The sequence below is a fragment of the Schistocerca gregaria genome, chromosome 2 (genome assembly GCF_023897955.1).
Source record: "Schistocerca gregaria isolate iqSchGreg1 chromosome 2, iqSchGreg1.2, whole genome shotgun sequence".
Lineage (NCBI taxonomy): Eukaryota > Metazoa > Arthropoda > Insecta > Orthoptera > Acrididae > Schistocerca > Schistocerca gregaria.
The window spans coordinates 736,584,716-736,606,288 of NC_064921.1; the positions used below are offsets into that span (position 1 = coordinate 736,584,716).

Here is a 21,573-nt window from a genome sequence, read left to right on the forward strand (position 1 = left end):
CTGAATAGTTCTCTCTATCTTTTTCTTTTATTAGTTAAAAAAAAATCACAGCTTAGCTCCAAGTTTGTACACACATGTGCTGGAGAGAGAGAGAGAGAGAGAGAGAGTGTGTGTGTGTGTGTGTGTGTGTGTGTGTGTGTGTGTGTGTCAGAGAGGAGCAGGCAGGGGTATTTATCTATCTGTTGTCCACTTTTTAAATAAAATAACTGTAATTACTGTGTGTTGTGTTGAACAGAAAACAAATTTGATGGAACTATACAGCCAAAGAACTAGAGAAATGAAAAAAGCACATACAGATGAGACTTGTAAATATTCAATACCTTATTTACTGTACCATTCATACTTTATAAAATGCATGCCACTTATAATGTGAAGGAGTTAAAGTAAAAATAATTATTAATATAAAGTAAGAATTTAAAAACATTATTAGTTACCCAGCCACCCATTGTTAAAACATACTTTGTTCACAAGGTAGGAAGCATCAAGACTAAAACATTTTTATAAAACAGCGTAAGGAAAGGCAAACAAGTCAAACATTAAAGCTCCAATGATTTATACAGAGCACTTCAGCAACACTAATAAACTTAAAATCTGCAAAATGGATAATAAACTTTGACATCTCAGAAAGTAGAAAATGGACAATCACAATGTTACTTCCAACTTCGACATTAAGTTTTGCATCTCTTGATCCACTTTTTAAACATACTTTTTGTTTAACTTCTAGCTCCCTTACATTACAAACTTCTTTTCTTTGTTTCTTATGGTTGTCTTGTCCTGGCAAACAAACTGTTATAGAAATTCCACCTTCCAGAGGTCTGTTTAGGTTATTAAATTTTATGTGTGTGTCAGCTGCACTACTGTTCTCTTTCAAAGATAGTATATGTACATTCATGATGGTTACCTCATACTTAACAATGGTTCTCTTTCTAAGGCAACAAAAACAGACATTGACAATGAAAATATGGGCATCTTTATTTTCTCAACTTAAAAGGAGACTCTGCAGAATACTTACAGTATGATATTCACTTAACTATGTTTCTTTCATAAAGTTTTGTGGTGCTAACTGAAAATCATAAGATCTAATAGTTTTAAATTATCTCTTGCCTGCAATAATGCACACAATTCAGAAAACACTTCACAACATGCTTCTCAAACATTCAGTTAAAAATTAAATAACATATTGCATAAATTTCTGTCAGTCATATGTTTTGTACAGAAATTTGTGTGGTAGTCTGAAGACATACTGAATCTTCAATAATACCTGTTGCAAGAACAAAACCTTTAGATCACAATGTGTACACATCTCTGCATTTTACAATTACTTTTATTACACTCAGCATCTCTGACAAATGAATCATTTCTTAAGATGCTAGACTATCTCATACTTTTCTGTGAAAAACACTGTTTCTGTTGAGAATTTCACTGGTGAGTTATCATCAACCAAGTGGACTTCAGTTATCTGAAAGAGAAACAAGATATTATAAATAAAGATATTATAAATATGTGAGAACACTACAACATAATAATAAAACTATGACTTATTGGTATTCACAACAGATCGTTGCCACAAGGTATGCAAAATAATTACAGAGATAAACATGACCTTCTCAAAGTATGAAAAAGAAAATTACTAAATGGGAAAAAAAGAATGAATGCATCCAGCTCACACGAAGTCAAGAGGTGATTCAAACATGGGAACAAAATAAAATAAATTTGTGAGAAGTAAATAGTAATTTGCACAGTAGATAGAAGTGTGTATCTTATGAAGCAAGTAAAATTTGAGCAGGCATCATCATCATCACCACTTAAGACTGATTATGCCTTTCAGTGTTCAGTCTGGAGCATAGCCCCGTTATAAAATTACTCCATGATCCACTACTCACTGCTAACATTTGTGCCTCTTCTGATGTTAAACCTATTACTTCAAAAAATCATTCTTAACCGAATACAGGTACCTTCTCCTTGGTCTGCCCCGACTCCACCTACCCTCTACTGCTGAACCCATGAGTCTCTTGGGTAACCTCGCTTCTCCCATGCGTATAACATGACCCCACCATCTAAGCCTGTTCACCCTGACTGCTACATCTATAGAGTTCATTCCCAGTTTTTCTTGGATTTCCTCATTGTGGACATGCTCCTGCCATTGTTCCCATCTACTAGTACCTGCAATCATCCTAGCTACTTTCATATCCGTGACCTCAACCTTTTTGATAAGGTAACCTGAATCCACCCAGCTTTCGCTCCCATACAACAAAGTTGGTCAAAAGATTGAATGGTGCACAGATAACTTAGTCTTGGTACTGACTTCCTTCTTGCAGAAGAGAGTAGATCGTAGCTGAGCGTTCACTGCATTAGCTTTGCTACACCTCGCTTCCAGTTCTTTCACTATGTTGCCATCCTGTGAGAATATGCATACTAAGTACTTGAAACCGTCCACCTGTTCTAACTTTGTTCCTCCTATTGGCACTCAATCCGTTTATATTTCTTTCCCACTGACATTACTTTCGTTTTGGACATGCTAATCATCATACCATAGTCCTTACATTTCTGATCTAGCTCTGAAATATTACTTTGCAAACTTTCAATCAAATCTGCGATCACAACTAAGTCATCCGCATATGCAAGACTGCTTATTTTGTGTTCACATATTGTGTTTTCAACATATGATCCATAAATAATATGAACAACAGTGGAGAGAGGTTGCAGCCTTGTCTTAACCCCGAAACTACTCTGAACCATGAACTCAATTTACCGTCAACTAACTGCTGCCTGACTATCCATGTAAAGACCTTTAATTGCTTGCAAAAGTTTGCCTCCAATTTCATAATCTCGTAGAACAGACAACAACTTCCTCCTAGGAACTCTGTCATATGCCTTTTCTATATCTATAAAGCATAGATACAATTCCCTGCTCCACTCATAACACTTCTCCATTATTTGCCGTAAGCTGAAGATCTGGTCCCGACAACCTCTAAGAGGCCTAAACCCACACTGATTTTCGTCCAATTGGTCCTCAACTAATACTTGCACTTTCCTTTCAACAATACCTGAGAAGATTTTACCCACAACGCTGATTAAAGATATACCTCTGTACTTGTTACAATCTTTTCTGTTTCCATGTTTAAAGATTGGTGTGATTACTGCTTTTGTCCAGTTTGATGGAACCTGTCCCAACTCCCAGGCCATTTCAATTATCCTGTGTAGCCATTTAAAACCTGACATTCCACTGTATTTGATGAGTTCCGGCTTAATTTCATCCACCCCAGCTGCTTTATTGCACTGCAATCTATTGACCATTTTCTCCACTTCCTAAAATGTGATCCTATTTCCATCATCATTCCTATCCCATTCTACCTCGAAATCTGAAACTTTACTGATCATATTTTCACCTACATTGAGCAACTCTTCAATATATTCCCTCCATCTGCCCAAGGCATCCACAGGATTCCCCAGCAGTTTTCCTGACCTGTCCAAAATACTTGTCATTTCCTTCTTACCTCCCTTTCGAAGACTGCTAATTACACTCCAGAATGGTTTTCCAGCAGCTTGACCCATGGTCTCCAACCTGTTTCCAAAGTCTTCCCAAGATTTCTTCTTGGATGCTGCAATTATCTGTTTGGCTTTGTTTCTTTCTTCAACATAACTTTCTCTGTCTACCCGAGTTCTAGTATGTAGCCATTTTTGATACGTCTTCTTTTTCCTTTTACAGGCTACCTTGACTGTGTCATTCCACCAAGGTGTTTGCTTCATCCTACTTTTACACACTACTGTTCCAAAACATTCTTTAGCCACTTCTAGTACTGTGTACCTGTACATTGTCCATTCCTTTTCCAATGACTGTAATTGACTACATTCAACTACCTGATACCTTTCTGAGACCGCTGTTATGTACTTGTGCCTGATTTCCTTATCCTGAAGTTTCTCCACTCTTATCCTCCCACATATGGATCTAACCTCCTGCACTTTCGGCCTCACAATCCCAATTTCACTGCAGGTTAGATAATGATCAGTGTCATCAAAGAATCCCCTGAATACACGCGTGTCCCTCACAGCCTTCCTGAATTCCTGATCTGTTATTATATAGGCAATGACAGATCTGGTTCCCCTGCCTTCCCAAGTATACCGGTGAATGTGCTTATGAAGTAGAATCTTGAGCAGGAAATAAATCACAAAACTAATACATAAATCATGGGGATTTGCAACATGTATGTGTAATTGTGGTCATTATTTTTACACCATTTTATTCCAATCATTGTATTTTATAAAAATGTGAAATACATTCTTAAACTAAAAACTTTTAATAACATATCAAGCTTCACAACCAGACAAAACAATCCCAATGTTTAGAGTTTTTTATTACTGTTTTATATAGACAACTGCTTATGTTGACTTCCTCTACACTACTGTTTTATGTTTGCTTTCTTCATAGGTCCCCTTTTTGAATACTTACATTATACTTTCTACCATATTTTCTCAGCTATTGGGAAATGCACTAAAACTGACATGAAGTAGAATCATTTGCAGTGCCATTTAGGAATATGATCTGTAAACGTTGTCATTAAAAACAAAATTTCATGCTAGACAAAAACTGAAACTGCAGTTTAGCCATTTAAAACTCAACTGTCTGTTCACTTCTTCAATTGAGAGTAATACTAATAACAATGATTATAAAAAATAATGTAAAAAAAAGTTGCACACAATTTTCAAGAATTCTACTGTATCAAGTCACAGTGCCACAGACTAGTACACAGTTCAGACCAAACAGGCGAGGAGTGGAAGTGAATGCCTCGAGTGTGCAATACAGTTTAAATAATTGATCTATTTTTATCAAAGACTGTATCCACTTGAATGTGACCAACAATTTCTTATGCCCTTATACAGGATGTCTTTTCTAAGAGTCATCAGTTGCTTTTTCTCCTATCACTGTCTGTTTTGGCAGATATTTGTGATTTATTTTTCGAGATATGTAGTTGGAGTCTGCCCAAACAAATACTGTTCATCAAGTCTTTCATAAAATGCCGCATGCTGACAAAACGTGTAGGTTTGTGCCCCATTACGAGCAAAATGATTTTTAAAGTGGGATTTTATGTGCCAATTTGATTGAGTGGTCTCAAAGTAGTCTAGTGCAACATCCGTTTTATCGATCTCTATTAAAAGCAACAGTAAAACAAGAAGAATAACCAGTCCTCCAGCAGCGACAGTACCACCCAGGCCCATACTTGCTAGTACTGCCACACAGCAATGCTGCTCAGACACTGCTGCTTGCTAGTACTGCCACACAGCAATGCTGCTCAGACACTGCTGCTGGAGTACCAATCATTCTTTGTGTTTTACTGCTCCTGTTAATACATATTCATAAAACAGATACAACGATAGCCTAATTTGAGACAGCTAAATTGAATGGGCACATAAAATTTCACTTTAAAAATCACTGTGCTGATAACAGAATGCAAACCGACACTTTCCATAGGCATGTGATGTAGTATGAAAGACTTTATATGCAGTATTTGTTTGGGGCAATTCCAGCTACACATTGCAAAAAAGAAATTGCAAATATCTGCCGAAACACCAGAGAAAGTGCACCTGACAACTCTTTGGAAAGACATTGTGTGTAATACTTCATTAAGTATCATGGAATAGTAAGCATGGGTATGCATGTGAGGGAGAGGCGGTGGGGGGGCATGTTAGTATTAAGAATGTACAAATACTAACAATTTCGTATATTATAAGGTGCAATAGGCAGGTATTTTTCTCCTTCTGCGATTATGAGGCTTCTATGGCATATTTATCTAGAAACAGTATTAAGGCCTCCACAAGTCAAAAGGAAGAATGGCAACACACTTTCATATTTTTGACTTCTATTCACCTTTACCTGAAATAAGCTGTAGCTTTTTATTTATTGTCCATTGAAACTTACAGCTTTTTTAATAGTTTTCACTGGGGGGTGGGGGGGGGGGGGAGGGGGGAGGTAGAATCATAAAATAAGGGCAGTAGGGGAGGATGCTCAAAAATTTTAATGTCATCTGCAGCTAAATTGTCAGTATAAATTTTATACCACTTATTGTGTGGCATTGACGGCTGAAACGCCCCATCTGGGGAAGTTCAGCCACTGAGTTGCATGTCTTATTTTATTGCAGTTGACGCTATATTGGATGATTTCTGTGTCAGTGATGATGAAATGATGGTGAGAACAAAACACCACACCCAGTTCACAAGCAGAGAAAATCTCCAACCTCGCAGGGGAATCGAACCTGGGCCCCACTGCATAGGAGGCAAACATGTTAGCCACTCAGCTAAACAGGCAGAGACTGACTCTTGAAGAAAGAGACAAGTTCTTATCTCTGACTCTTATGTTTTTAGTAAGCATTCCAACACGTCACTTTTCCTACGCTAAACGCAAAGAAAATAGCCACCTCTCTCTTCTTGATTGACAAGGATTTTTGTATGGGGAAGAAAGACTATGGTTTAATGTTCTGTTAAGATAATTAAAGATGGATCTGAAAGGAATCATTCTGGCATTCACATTAAGAGATTTTGGGAAATCATTAAAAGACCTTTATCTGCATGGCTGGACAGGAACGTGAACCCTGCCTCTCTCTAAAGCACGTCCACAGTGTCTTAAGCACTATGCCACCTTCTCACATCAGGAATCGCTTAAGATAGGTCTTCGACATTCAAACAACAGGGCATCAAGTTAAGTAATAAACTTGGCTCAAGACTGAATCTACATTGCAAGAATGCAGAAGCAGTTGGAATGCAAATGCCAATATTCTGCACTCCGCTCAGTTTTCTGGATTCTGCTGGTGAATACTGTGCTCCTGTGTGGGAAAACTGCAACCACACAACAAGGATTTATATGCAGCTAAATGAAGCCATGAGAGTTACTACTGGGACTGTTAGATCTACCCCCTGGAGTCACCTGTCCTAGTTGATATTGTTCCACAAGATCTAAGGACAAAAGTGGCTAAGATAAACTTGCTCAAAAGGTCACATCTCATAAAAACTCACATGATCCACCAACATCTTGTCTGACATCATGTAAACCACCTAGGGTTGATTCAGAAATGGCCACTTCTTTTGACGTGACCTCAAAGTGTCATCAATGGTGGAATGAATATCAACCCAGTAACGTTGACCGGCTTCAAGATCGAAGAATGATGGTTAAGAGATTTGAACTATAGTGCCAAAACTGATTGAGTGTGAACTGCATTAGGATTGGGTAAGAGAGGTGTGGTTACACCTTGAAGTTGGGTTACCGCTCATCTACTGACTGAGGGTTACCGCTCATCTACTGACTGACTGTGGAAGTGGAGTCAAAAATTATAAAATACATTTTTAAGAAATGCTCACTGCAAGCATTTGACAGTGATTTGGGGACTCTACACCATGTGACTCCTAGTCCTCTGGATAGGTTGTCCCATATGAACATTCTCATTTGGTCATAGATACTTATGTGCACTTGTAAAACAATACAATAAATAAATAAACATCAGGATTTTCAAGCTGCCAAGGTGAAACTCACTTTTGCACCTTTAGTCGTGTGCTTCCTGTTTATGGATTGTTGGGACATTTTAGCAATAAAGCCAGGGCTCATTATTTGTAACATTGCTAATTACATAGAAAAATGCAACTTATTCATCCACTTTGTGTTATGAGGTTACAAGTACCATATAATTTTCTTTGTTTTCAAAACAAGACTTTCACAGCTACACCACATTTTTATTTTGTTTATCTATCTTTCGTTCAGTGTGACAAGTTATGGAGGCAAAGAACATTTCTAGTGCAATCATCTCTACTGTCAGCATTGTTGTCAAGCTGCAATCCAGATCCTCGTTTTAGAATAGTGTCAGTTGCTGTTCTGTACAGAATGTTAATCAGTATTAAGGGATAAGTCATCTCATTCCTTATAACTCTCACTGGAGGCAATCATTATCATCTTCAGCTGAGCCAGTAGTATTACTTCTTAATTACAACTGGTGAACTTTTTATTCTGTTGAGTTGATTTGTTCTTCAATTTCTTGGTTTTATAAACTATCACATTTACCCACTGTATGGATGGGTAAACAGTCTTCACCTCATAATCCATCCAATCTAAAAATATTTTTAGTACATTTTGTTTCTTCTTCTTCTTATTATTATTATTATTATTATTATTATTATTATTATTATTATTATTATTATTATTGTTACAAAGTTATTGACAGTATGACTGTAAGTGAAACAGAAACAGTCTTAAACAATAAGAGAATAGAAGTTTTCGCAATATGGCGCTACAGAAGAATGCTCAAGATTAGATGGGTAGATTACGTAACTAATGAGGTGTGTTGAACAGAATTGGAGAGAAGAGAAATTTGTGGCACAACCTGACTAGGGATCGGTTGATAGGACACATTTTGCAGCATCAAGGGATCACCAATTTAGTACTGGAGGGAAGCGTGGGGGGGGGGGGGGGGGGGGGGGTAAAAATCGTAGAGTGAGACCAAGATATGACTACAGTAAGCAGGTTCAGAATGATGTAAGTTTTAGTAGTTACTCGGAGATGAAGAGGCCTCAGGATAGCTGCATCAAAGCAGCCTCTGGACTGAAGGCCACAACAACAATAACAACAACAACGACAACAACAAAAGTAGTCATCACACACCGGCTTTGTACGGGTCAACGTTTTTGCAATAAAAATAATATTTCTAATCTATAAATAACACCGAGATGAAATGACTGATTTTGCATTGAACAAGCTAGAAACAGCACAATTTCAATCTGTCTTTTCCATTTACAAATATTGATCTTTTCAAATTACTGTTATAACATTTAGGCTGGGTGAGGCTTTACAAAATATAGAGTGGTACCTCCCAAAAATGCACCAAAGATGCCAAAAAAGCTTTCTGGATTCTATAACCCACACCAAATAACAATTGATTATCCACATGTAAAAAGACATAAATAATATTTCTTTGGAACTTCTAAAATCACTGGGGGAAGTGGCTACCAAACAACTATCATGCACTCAGTCCCAAAAGAGAGCAAAGGGGAGGTAACTACAGAACTATCACACAATCAGCATAACAAATGATGCTTATAATTTGCTAATAATAATAATAATAATAATAATAATAATAATAATAATAATAATAATAATAATATGCAGAATACTGGAAAACAAAACTGAGCATGTGTTACTTGACTATTAGTTTTGCTACAGGAAGGTAAAGGCACGAGAGATGCAGTTCTGACATTGCACTTGATAATGGAAGCAAGAATTAAGAAAAAATTCTGTGTAAAGTCAGAAAAAAAAAACAACTTTTGAAAATGTAAAATGGTGCAAGATGTTCGATATTCTCAGGAAAGTAGGTGTAGGTTTTAGAAAACGACGAGTTATACACGCCCCAGTCACATTAATGTGACCATTGCCTATGTGTGAAGTCAGTATGCAATAAGCACCCACAGGCAGCGATGGTAGCAAGAGCAATGGAGGGTATATAAGGCGTGTTTGGGGGGGGGGGGGGGGGGGATGTGGAAAATAGAGCAGTCATTGTCGTAATACGGAAATAGAGTGATTCATCCGACATCCAAAATGTCATGGTCATTGACATTTGGAGCAAAAGTGGTAGGATTTTTGAAATGGCCACGTTTTTAAACTGTTCACATGACACCGTGGTTAAAGTACACTGTGCATGTCAAAATGTTGCTATCCAAAATCAACACTGATCCAACTGTGGTGCACCATAGGCCATGGATGACAATGGTGAAAGATGGCTGCGGAAATGTGTACAGGCGAACAGATTTGCAACTGTTGAGCAGCTGACCAACCGGTGAACCAAGGGGCTACAAACAATGTCTCCTCAATGACTGTTCAGCAAACATTTATGCATTAGGCCTGCACAGCAAGCACCTGGTTCATGTGTCCATGGGGACTGCTGTACATCAGCAATGATGGTTGGAATTTGCATGCCAATACTGCAGCTGGACATCCACTGAGTGGAAATAGGCGGCCTTTTCAGATTAATCATGTTTTATGCTGTGTACAGCAAGAAATGTCTGAAAGCAAGCACTGTGCAACATTTATCAGAAAGGTCCAGGCCATAGGAGGGAGCATTATGGTCTTGGGAATGTTTTCATAGCATTCCCTGGGTGATCTCGTCATTCTGGAAGGCACAATAGATCAACACAAGTATGCATCTATCCTTGGGGACCACATCCACTCCTACATAGCAGTTCGTTAGCCTCAGCACAATGGCATCTACCAGCAGGATGACACATTGTACCACACAGCTTGCAATGTACATGCATGGCTCGAAGAGCATCATGATGAGTTTAACATACTCCCGTGGCCACCAAACTCCAGCTGTTCATCCCATGGATTCTCAATGAAGAAACCTAGTGCTGCTGGTCATGGCAATGGTGTTGGCATGGATTCACAACTCTGCCAGTACTTTCCAGAATCTTACTGTTTCTCTTTATGCATGTTCTGCAGTGGTCTGTGCTACAAAAAGGTCTTTATTCAGGCTTCTGACAGGTGATCAGATTAATATGTGTGGACAGTGCAAATGACACGTACAAGAACTAAGAGGGGTAAGATAAGACCAAGAACAAAGTGCATGAACTGAGGGACAAAAGTAATGAGTAGTAGTAGATATGAGTTTAGCGATAAACTTAACATCAAAATGGGGGACCATAAAGTAGACGATTCTGTTATTTTGGAAGTAAAAAACCACATGATGGATGAATCAAGGACAGCAAAGGGCAAAGTAGTACAGGCAGGGAGGGCACTGGCCAAAAGAAGTTTACTACTACCAAACATGGCATTAATTTGAGGAATATATTTCTGAGAATATAAGTTTGGAACATGGCTTTGTATGGAAGTGAATCACGGGCCACGAGAAAACTGAAAAAGGAGAATCAAACTATTTGAAATGTGCAGGTATATATGGATGTTGAAAATCAGATGACTTGAAAAGATAAGAAATGAGGAGTTGGTATACCGAACAACACAAGGAAAAAATTAACAGAAAGAAGGCATATGACAGGATATGTTTTAAGATATCAAGAAATAACTACGACGGTACTAGAGAGAGCTGCAGAGGATAAAAACTGCAGGAGAAGATATAAAATACACATGTATCATTTAAATTCCTTTTTTACGTTTCTAATTATAAAACCAGCTCTGCAAACTGACCCTGACAGGTCGTTCATTATTGACTGACAGCTGCCTCTGCCAATGACACCATTTTGATGCGGCATGGTGTCAACATGCCACTCTCCTGGCTGTGAAAAGCAGTCAAATGCAAACAAGAAGACAAGAAGATGGAAAAAAGTAAATAAACTGCTTATTCAAAAGTAATCACCACAAGTGTTAATACAATAGAAAATTTATCCCACTGCGAGACAAGGTGGTCACTGCCTCCATGAGAAAACATTTTCTGTTGCCTATGGAACCATGATCCTCTTCATTCGAAGTGAATCAACAGCCACAAATGTCTTCATCTAGGGCTCCAAAAATATTGAAACCACATAGGGAGAGATCTGTGTGGACAGTATGGCATTTGATGTTCCTGTGGAAAAGTGTTTCACCATAATGGGGCTACAGCTTCTCATGTAGTTTTTGGGATACAATTGTCATTTATACCTTTTGCAGTGGATGCACTACCGGCTCACTGACCCCCATATCATCTATATCATTGTCAAATCAAATCTGTGGCATGAATCATGGTTTGTAAAAATTCTTGCCATGATCTGCTTATGTAGATTTTGATAATTCACTATGTTTTGCTTGTACCACTCTCCATACTAAGAGATTTTCAGGAGCTCTATCACAGCAAAGTCTTTACCATACTGTCCAATTTTCCTTAACAGAATGGCACTTAGTACTGCCACAAGCTATGTCGTATGCATTGTGTTGTTTGGTTAGCATCACTGGCTGGAATGTTGTGTGTCACCAGTTCAGATGTGATCACCAGCAATTATTTGCTATTTGCTGCGTATCATTTCTGAAAGTTTCTCAAAATTCTTCTGTGTTATGGACTATTCAATATTTGTATAAACAGCAGCACATACTGTCTGATTCAGTTCTGTTCCTATTGTGTGATAGTGCTTGTAATAAATGTGTTTTCACTGTGAAGTGCTGTACCTCACTGAGAACCCTGCAGCTTTAAGATTTACTGAATCTGTTTACGCCATGACAATACTACATCATGGCATTGACTGACTGTCATACTGAAAAAGGAAAGAGAGACAGGTAGAGTATGTCATAAATAAGTAATGACTGTAACACTTAGCCTCTTAATACATGATTGTTAAAGTTTAAAATGCACCTCCTATATGGGTAGCAACTTGGGATATCCTTGTGTCAGAAGCTTCATTTCCTCCACATTGGTTCTGTATCACTTTGGAATAAACAGCACTTTGAGAAAAATTTTCTGTTAATTACATTGTTGTGTCTTCTTTCTATCACAACAATAATATCCAAATAACTGGAGGAAGACCAAGTTTGGGCCGCTTTCTTTGGTAAAGATGGTGCTTTTGTATGTGAAATGATTATCTCTGTAGTATTTGACACTGACGACTTCTACTCTGCTCCTGTTTTTGGACTTAATCTTTCCCATACTACTGATTTTCACTGAATTTTTTTGATGAAGTTAGATTCTGAGACACTAACTCTGAGCTGTTTCTGAATCCAGCACATTGACTTTTGAATTGTTAGTTTGGTATTTTAAGCACAGGAAGAGAATGTGTGATGCCACTGACATGTGTAAAGACTTTCCAGTGGAAACATTCTTACACTACGGAACTGTTTGTATTGTCGTCATTCATTTCTACTTGTGTAAAGTTATTGGTCTTAAGCATTTGCTGTTTAATGAATGAAGGAAATCAGATGGCAAAAGACGGTGGGTGAAGTGCGTTAAAAGCCTTTTTGTCTTAGTGTAAGGGATCACTTTATTGACTTATTTCTTCAATTACTCATTAATATCTTCCACGTGCCAAATGGCACAGCTGCCAGAACAATTAACATGTGAGAGACTGTTGTTTTTATTATTCAAAGGGTGGCTCTGTCTATTTACTACAGAGTGGTTTACCTTTGTATGCTGAGATTACGTGGTCATAATTATGGCAGTCAAAACATCACATCCAATTTTTTTATATATGACTGCAATTTCAATGAAGATGAGTATTGTTTTCATATGCTTCAAGCAGCTCTTTATGAGTCTCAGACCCCTTTATGAAAAACATGCTAATGAATTATTTGAACAATAACCTCTTCAGTGTAGCATAATTCAGTTTCCAAAGTAGAAGTAGTACAGTATCAGTCATAGCAGAGTTTACGAATGTGATACTTGATGAACTACATGAGGATGTGTGTGTCACAGGTATATTTTTAGATCTATCAAAGACCTTTGAAGGTGTTGCCCATAAAACTGAGTAAAAATCAAGACTCATTAAGAGTAAGAGGAACTGCCAAGGACTGGTTCTGATCATGTCTGAGAAACAGCGTATGAAGTGCAGAAACTTTAAATTAAGCAACATTTACCAGGTCCCAAGTATACTAACAAAGGACGGGACAGCATCTCAGGACCAATTGTTTTTATATACACCACTGTCTATCTATAGAACATTAAAAAGGTGGGAGGGGGGTAATTAATTAGGAATTGATATTGACTATCAACTGATGTGCAATTAAAACACAGTCTTCAAGATGCAGAAAAGAGACATTAGAGTAATAACTACAAGTAGTAACAGAGCTCCCTGTGGCAGTCTGTTTAAATGGCTGAAGAATTTAGCTGCACTAAGTGAGTACATCTAGCAATCTGTTATGTACATAGAGAAGAACATCAGCAATTGTTTTGCGAACAGTAACATTCAGAGTCATAGAACAAGAGCATTTTCTACAAGAGAATAAAACTGTACAATAAACTTTCCACCGAGACTAAAAAGAAGACAACTAACATCCAAATATTTAAAAAGTCAGTTAAAGCATACCTCTTACATGATTCTTACTACGAAATCAAGGCCTATTTAACGAGACAGAGTAGGGAACTGCAAAAATTAACATTATTTTTAAAAATAAATGTCATTCTGCAGTAAAGCATCATAATCAAATAATTCTTGCTGTAAAATCCTATGACCATTATCTTTGATGGATAATTCTAACCTTTTCCCATTGTGTGTGTGTGTGTGTGTGTGTGTGTGTGTGTGTGTGTGTGTGTGTGTGTGTGTGTGTGTTACCCTTTCAAATTATGATGATAAATCTGGTATCATTTTGCAAGTGATCAATGGATGAATAAACTAACTAACTAGCTCTCACTCAGTCACTCCCACTGTGTGTCCTTGCTTGAAGAGAGAGTACTATGGAGCATGACTTTTGATGGACATACCTTCAATGAAGAGCACTGATGTTCATACAGTTTACGTACAGGAGCCATAAATGCCTAGGCAAGCCTACTCTAACTGAGGTGTAGCTGGTGCCACGGAAGTTAGTCTCTGTTGACTGCCACTTCCTGAAACCTGTCCAGTGCTACAACAATACAAGATTAGTAGCACTTTTCACCAACTGAATTACGAGAAGTGTTCACCACTTGGCATAAATCCACAAGCACACAGATATTACCTAAGGCTACAGATGTTGCAAGCACTTCTCACTCCATATGTGAAAAATTGTGGTTATGGCTGTCATCTTTTAGCCAAGATGTTTTCACACTGAAATATCCTGATCATAATGTAAATGTGATGAGGTTTCCAGATTGCAATATAAATGCAATGAATTAAACTTATCAATACACACTTTGTGCAAATGTCAATTTACATCTCATAAAACTGGTAGAAATTATTACAGGGGAACGGTACCTTGATATCAGCATATGGACGTTTTGACACAAAATTTATGGACAAGGGAAAGAAATCTCCAGGTGTAGCAGTAGCACTAAACTCAAGGAAACCGGATTTATTTGACGAGTCTATTATGGGAAGAGTCCACAACAGCACATTCTTTCGAGGATCATGAGTGTATTCACCATCACACTCGTTAACCACCGGGGTACACCCAATCCTGGAAGAAGTAAAAAAAGTATTATTCTAAAAGCAAAGCATTTTGCAGTAATTCAAAAAGTAAGCACATCATAAAATGAAAAATTTACGTACGGTAATGGAATGGTTATGCAGACATCATTCAACTCCTTGTCTTCTGATTCTAGTTCATACTCAATATTCACATCACAACCCCCTTGTCCATTTTCAGATGGCCAACAGTTAACTATAACACACAACAACTATTACAATAAATCTGACAAAGTTACACACACATTTGTTGAATTACAATATCAGCTACATAACTTTGTATAAACTCACTGTTGAAATTTTGATTACTATCATTGGTAGATAGAAATGAAAGGAACCATTAACTATAAAAATAAATAAATATAAAATGTGATCATAGAGCAATGAAACTCAAATTATCATGTGGAGCCACATATCAATATATTTATATTAAAGCACTTCACATCAAAATGACAAAAGAAACTGAAAATTAAAGCTAGAAATGCATTCTGCTGATATTCTCAGAAAAAATGCATACAAAATGTCTTCCTGATGAAGCTCTTACTAGCTACTGCCATCAGATGCACAGTAACACTATTCTGGCAACGTGACAAATTATTCTGAGACAATATCAACATATGAAAAGCCTGTGTTCATTTCAGGTACATGCACAACATAAAAATTCTTTATTAAGATACCCCCTAACAATTAATTCAGCTAAACATCAGCTGTTTTCCCTCTGTTTACTTGAAGCTCTGTTCCAACTTAAATGTGCACTGCAAGTACAATGCCCAGAACAAGAAACCTGATTAGGAAAAAAGGGCTGCAGTGATTGACAATAAGTGGTCGCACTGAAGTGCTGTTCTGTGCAGTTCATGGTAGTTTGTTGAAATTTGCAATTTATTTATGTCATGACGTTATCTGCTCATTACTGACACCCAAGAAAGTGTTCATGATTAACACTTTTCCCAGTTAAGTAACATCTTAAAAAATTAAAGAAAGAGTGGTGTGTGTGTGTGTGTGTTTGTTTTGTTATTTTTTATTTATTTTTTTAATTGGGGGGGGGGGGGGTAGAGTTTTGTCAGGACTGGCTCTCCCAAGGCCGTCAGTAGTTCTAATGGAATGTTGTCTACTCCCGGGGCCTTGTTTCGGCTCAGGTCTTTCAGTGCTCTGTCAAACTCTTCACGCAATATCATATCTCCCATTTCATCTTCATCTACATTCTCTTCCATTTCTATAATATTGTCCTCAAGTACATCGCCCTTGTCTAGACTCTTTATATACTCCTTCCACCTTTCTGCTTTCCCTTCTTTGGTTAGGACTGAGTTTCCATCTGAGCTCTTGATATTTCATACAAGTGGTTCTCTTTTCTCCAAAGGTCTCTAATTTTCCTGTAGGCAGTATCTATCTTACCCCCTAGTCAGATAAGCCTCTACATCCTTACATTTGTCCTCTAGCCATCCCTGCTTAGCCATTTTGCACTTCCTGTCAATCTCGTTTTTGAGATGTTTGTACTGCTTTTTGCCTGCTTCATTTACTGCGTTTTTATGTTTCCTCCTTACATCAATTAAATTCAATATTTCTTCTGTTACCCAAGGATTTCTACTAGCCCTCATCTTTTTACCTACTTGATCCTCTGCTGCCTTCCCTACTACATCCCTCAGACCTACTCATTCTTCTTCTACTGTACTTCTTTACCCCACTGCTGTCAACAGTTCCCTTATGCTCTCCCTGAAACTCTGTACAACATCTGGTTTAGTCAGTTTATCCAGGTCCCATCTCCTTAAATTCCCACCTTTTTGCAGTTTCTTCAATTTTAATCTGCAGTTCATAACCAATAGATTGTGGTCAGAGTCCACATCTGCCCCAGGAAATGTCTTACAATTTAAAACCTGGTTCCTAAATCTCTGTCTTACCATTATATAATCTATCTGATACCTTTTAGTATCTCCGGAATTCTTCCACGTATACAACCTTCTTTTATGATTCTTGAACCAAGTGTTAGCTATGATTAAGTTATGCTCTGTGCAAAATTCTAACGGACAGCTTCCTCTTTCGTTTCTTACCCCCAATCCATATTCACCTACTATGTTTCTTTCTCTCCCTTTAAAAGCTTCTGTATATGCTATAATTATTTTAATCTTGCCTTTGAAGACCTTATGGGAGCATTACATAAGTGGTTGCAACACATTTCTAGAGTCCTCACTTCACGCTGGTTCTTGAAACTTTGCAAGGGGGCTATTACAGTATAGTTGTTACACATCTTCAAGCACCTGCATTTAGATTTTTTATTTCTAAAACAGTCTCCCATGAGTCGAAATAAACCTATTACCATTCAAGCTGTTCTCCTCTATGCATGTTCAAAATTCTTATTAGTCATATTTTGTAAGGGCTCACATTTTAGTTACTTTTTAAGACGGCTCATGCAAAAGTTTCTTTAAGAATCTACTTAGTAGTCCAATTGCATTTTCCCAGTATTTTACTAAGTCTGCCACCTGCTTTACTCACAACTGGGCCTATATGATTCTTTCATTTGGCCTTAAATTGCAACATAAAGTTGTTGAACATATATTGGTCAGCTAATCCAGCTTTTCACATATCCTCATGGAATCTTTTGATCCTTCAGGGTTTATGATATATCCAATCAAGATGAAGCACCCTCCAGTTTTTAGCCTCTTGTGTTACTGACAGGATGTCAATGCCTTTATGGGCTCAGCCAAACCTGACACTGTTTTGTAATGTCAGCATGCTTTTCAATGTTTCACAAATACATGTAATTTCCCTGTAGTTATCTGTTCTGCAGTATAAGGCTCGTGAAGCATTAAGTCTCTTTTCATTATTGCTTAGTTTTCTCTTTGCATTTTAATAAATATTTTCATGTTCATGAATTTTATACTAATCTTGTTGGTGCAATGGTATGTAAGTCAATAAATATCACTCCAAGCCTTATGTCCTTCTTCCCATCCCAGTTCCCTCACCCAGATCACAGTTTCTGGTGCATTTTCATCTGTACACCCTCCTAACATGACACTGCAATAGTCTCATTTTTATCCTGCATACATGTGGTGCATTATCTAACAAAACTACAGTGGCTGTCCCCTCTGTAGTTTTCATTATAGGCTTAACGATGTCAGCATGTATTAATAATTTTTAAAGTGTACCTAAGAATTTTATATATTTCACGTAATTATTTCTTCTATAGTGTTAGATTTGACAATGCTCTACGTTACTGGCTCTCATCTGTATGAATTTCAATTGATTTGTGACTTCCCCAATATGCTCCCCAAGTCATCCCTTTCATACCCTTCCCATCAGCCCTCTAAATATTAATCACACAATTTATTAAATATTTTTCTAATACTATTTCTGTTATTAATATGTCCATCTACTTTTAATGCAGGCTTTTAATGAAACTACAGTTATACAACTACACTGCCTGGTGATATTGTCACAGAAGGAAGGAGCAATGTTGCAGAAGAAACCAAGCAGCACTGTGGTGTAGTGGGTATGATACTAAACTGTTGCATGAAGGGTCAAGAGTTCAAAACTCGCCTGAACTGTAAAATTTTAATATCTATATTTGGTTCAAGAACATTCTAGAAGTGTCCACAACTGGCAAGAATCATTTTACTGGAATGTTCTGTAGCTGTATATATACACTGTATGTTTTCTGGCCAGAGGCAGTTCGCTCCATACTACTGTATGTGCAAGTGCTGAATAAACCTTCATTAAGTGACGTTAGTGTTTGTCACTCACCTAATTAAGCCTTCTTCTACATGACATTATTCTGGTGAAGACGTTGGGTTATGGAACTTGTGATGGTGCACATTATCGATTACACAGTGGCTTCCATCAGGCTACGACAGAGCCGTCGTTTATGTGGCAAGAAACCCGAGTTCGAGTCATATTCAACAGATCGCAATCTATCGGAGACATAAGAAGAAGACGACGTTACAATGACAGCAATTGTGTGCCACCACATGAGACATCCTTCCGGGTTTTCTGGTGGTGATGGCCAAGATCCAAACAAGTGACTAAAGGTTTATGAGCGTATAGCCAAATTTAACAAATGGGATGACACCGTGTGTTTGGCTAATGTGTTTTTTTACTTGGAGGGCACTGCCAAGCAATGGTATGAGAAAAACGAGAAGTTCACAAGCTAGGAAGTATTCCAGGCGGAACTGCGCAAGAATTTCAATGACACACAACAACAGAAGTGCAAGGCTGAAGATAAACTAAAGTGCAGGGCACAGAGTCCAGGAGAAACTACCGCATCCTACATTCAAGACGTCTTGGAGCTGTGTAAAATAGTGAATCCTAAAACAAAGGAGGAAGATAAGGATTCACAGCTCATGAAGGGTGTTACTGAGGACATGTATCAAGCCCTTCCTGAAGGTGGTTTTGACAGCAGTTGTCTTCATAAAGTGGTGCCAGTATATCGAGACAATGCATCAAAAAAGAATTACATGCAACAAGTTTGAATGGCTTCCAAATGTCGTATCAATGCCTGTGATGGAGGAAGCAAATGATTTCACAAGTGTTCTTCATCAGATAGTGAGAGAGGAAGGTAAAAAGGCACTTGGATTGCACGGCGAGCAAAAAACCGAGACACTTCAAGAAGTCATAAGGGAGGAAGTGGTAAAGGTATTGAACCCAATTTCTCATCCTTCATTTCCCTTTAAAATGGTGGAAAAGTTGAGACCCACGCAGAGTTACGTTCCTACAATGGCTTTCCACTGTGGACGACTGGGACATATGGTGCACTACTGTCGAGAAAGGCGGCGGGTATTTAATGACGGTCGTGACAGAAGACAGCAGACCAATCTTAGCTGACGCCAAGTCTGGGACGACGAAGATGAACAAGAAGATGTGGGTGCCGGACGACATAGATCACTTGCCGCAAGCTAGCCACTGGAGCGTACGCTCCCCAACACATCAATCAAGGTCTCCATCGCTGTTTAGAAGCTCCCGCCAATCACCTAGCCACTACAACCCGGAAAATTTAAGGGTATGACCTTCCTTGGAGGTGAGGCCGCTGAAGAGAAAAATCCTCCGCCGTCGATCACTACAAAAATAATAGGAAACTATGTCGATATCATCATGGATGGCCAATCAGTCCAAGCTCTTGAGGACTCTGGAGCATCATATTCAGTCATTTCAGAGAAGTACCATTGCCAGTTGCAGAAAACCGAATTTGTCGACAACAAAACATCTCTGCTGAAGGCGGCTAATGGGAAATATGTAAAACCTACAGGAAGATGTGTCATTCATGTGGGTATAAGTGCCATACACAGCCCTTAGAATTCATCGTCTTACAAGAATGTAGTCATGACATCATTCTCAGATGCGACTTTTTGAAAGCTTCTCAGGCAATTACAGATTGCAGTCGCTCGAAGATTATGCTAGAAGAAATGAGATACTGTGGACAGGAAGCTGCGCATCCGAGTGTGTGGAGACCATGTGTGCTGGATAAAATGATCATTCCTGCAGTCAGTGCTTGAAAGGTAACGGTCACATGTCATGCCATGCATCAACCCATGGATCTTGTAGTGGAATGTAAGAGAAGCAAACCACTAAAGAATAACTTGGTCATCACAGCCTCTGATGTCTCATTTAAGAATGGATTCGGTGAACTGCTGAAAGTTAACTGTCGCCGAGTACCGCAGATCCTTCCAAGACGCGTGTGCGTAGGAAACACTGAGCCGTTAATTGAAGAACAGATGAGCGTCATAAATACCTCCCCTGTCTGGTCTGTGGGTGAAATTAGCGCTACCAATAAGAGACAAGATCTTCTAGCTCGACTGTCACCAGATCTCACTAAGGAACAACAGCAGAAGGTACTTGCCATTCTTCAAGATTTCTCTGAATGCACCGGATTAGTACTGGAGACCATCAACCAATAAGCCGGAGATCATACTGTGTGTCAGCAATGGAACATCAAATAATTTGCAACCAGGTGGAGAAAATGATGAAGAATGATATCATTCGGTCTTCGCAGAGCCCATGGTCGTCACTAGTGGTCCTCGTCAAGAAGAAGGATGGTGGTTGGCACTTTTGTGTTGATTACAGAAAGCTTAATAAGATAACTAAAAAGGACGTTTACCCTATTCCACGAATTGATGATACACTAGATTGTCTGAAGGGGGCTAAGTGTTTCTCAACCTTGGACATGTTCTCGGGATATTGGCAAATCAAAGTAGATGAGGCTGATCATGGGAAAACTGCATTCATCACCCCTGAGGGTCTGTATGAGTTTAAGGTAATGCTGTTTGGTTTGTCTAATGGCACCAGCAACTTTTGAATGGATGATGGATAATCTTCTGAGGCAACTGAAGTGGACAATGTGTGTGTGTTATTTAGATGAAATTATAGTGTTCTCAGACACATTTGATGAACATATAAAAAGACTGGAGGCCGTTCTTAAGTGTCTCCAACAAGGCAGACAAACTTAATCCAAGAAAGTCTCTCTTTGGAGCAAAAGAAATCAAAATACTTGAACACCCTGTATCAAACGAAGGTGTGCGGCCAGACCCAGAAAAGGTGAAATCT

The 21,573-nt window shown here is 38.3% G+C and overlaps 1 protein-coding gene across 2 annotated transcripts in view; it reads right to left on the reverse strand.

Annotated features, from left to right (window-relative positions):
- Positions 1-947: 947 nt before the first annotated feature.
- Positions 948-21,573, reverse strand: part of LOC126334888 (coatomer subunit delta) — a 110,823-nt gene continuing 90,197 nt past the window's right edge. For both annotated transcript variants that reach the window (XM_049997588.1, XM_049997587.1), the window contains 3 exons: positions 15,130-15,241; positions 14,836-15,037; positions 948-1,459 (listed from right to left, as the gene is read on the reverse strand). In XM_049997588.1, coding sequence (XP_049853545.1) covers positions 1,370-1,459; positions 14,836-15,037; positions 15,130-15,241 — 404 coding nt within the window. In that variant the 3' untranslated portion in view covers positions 948-1,369. The remainder of the gene's footprint in view (positions 1,460-14,835; positions 15,038-15,129; positions 15,242-21,573) is intronic.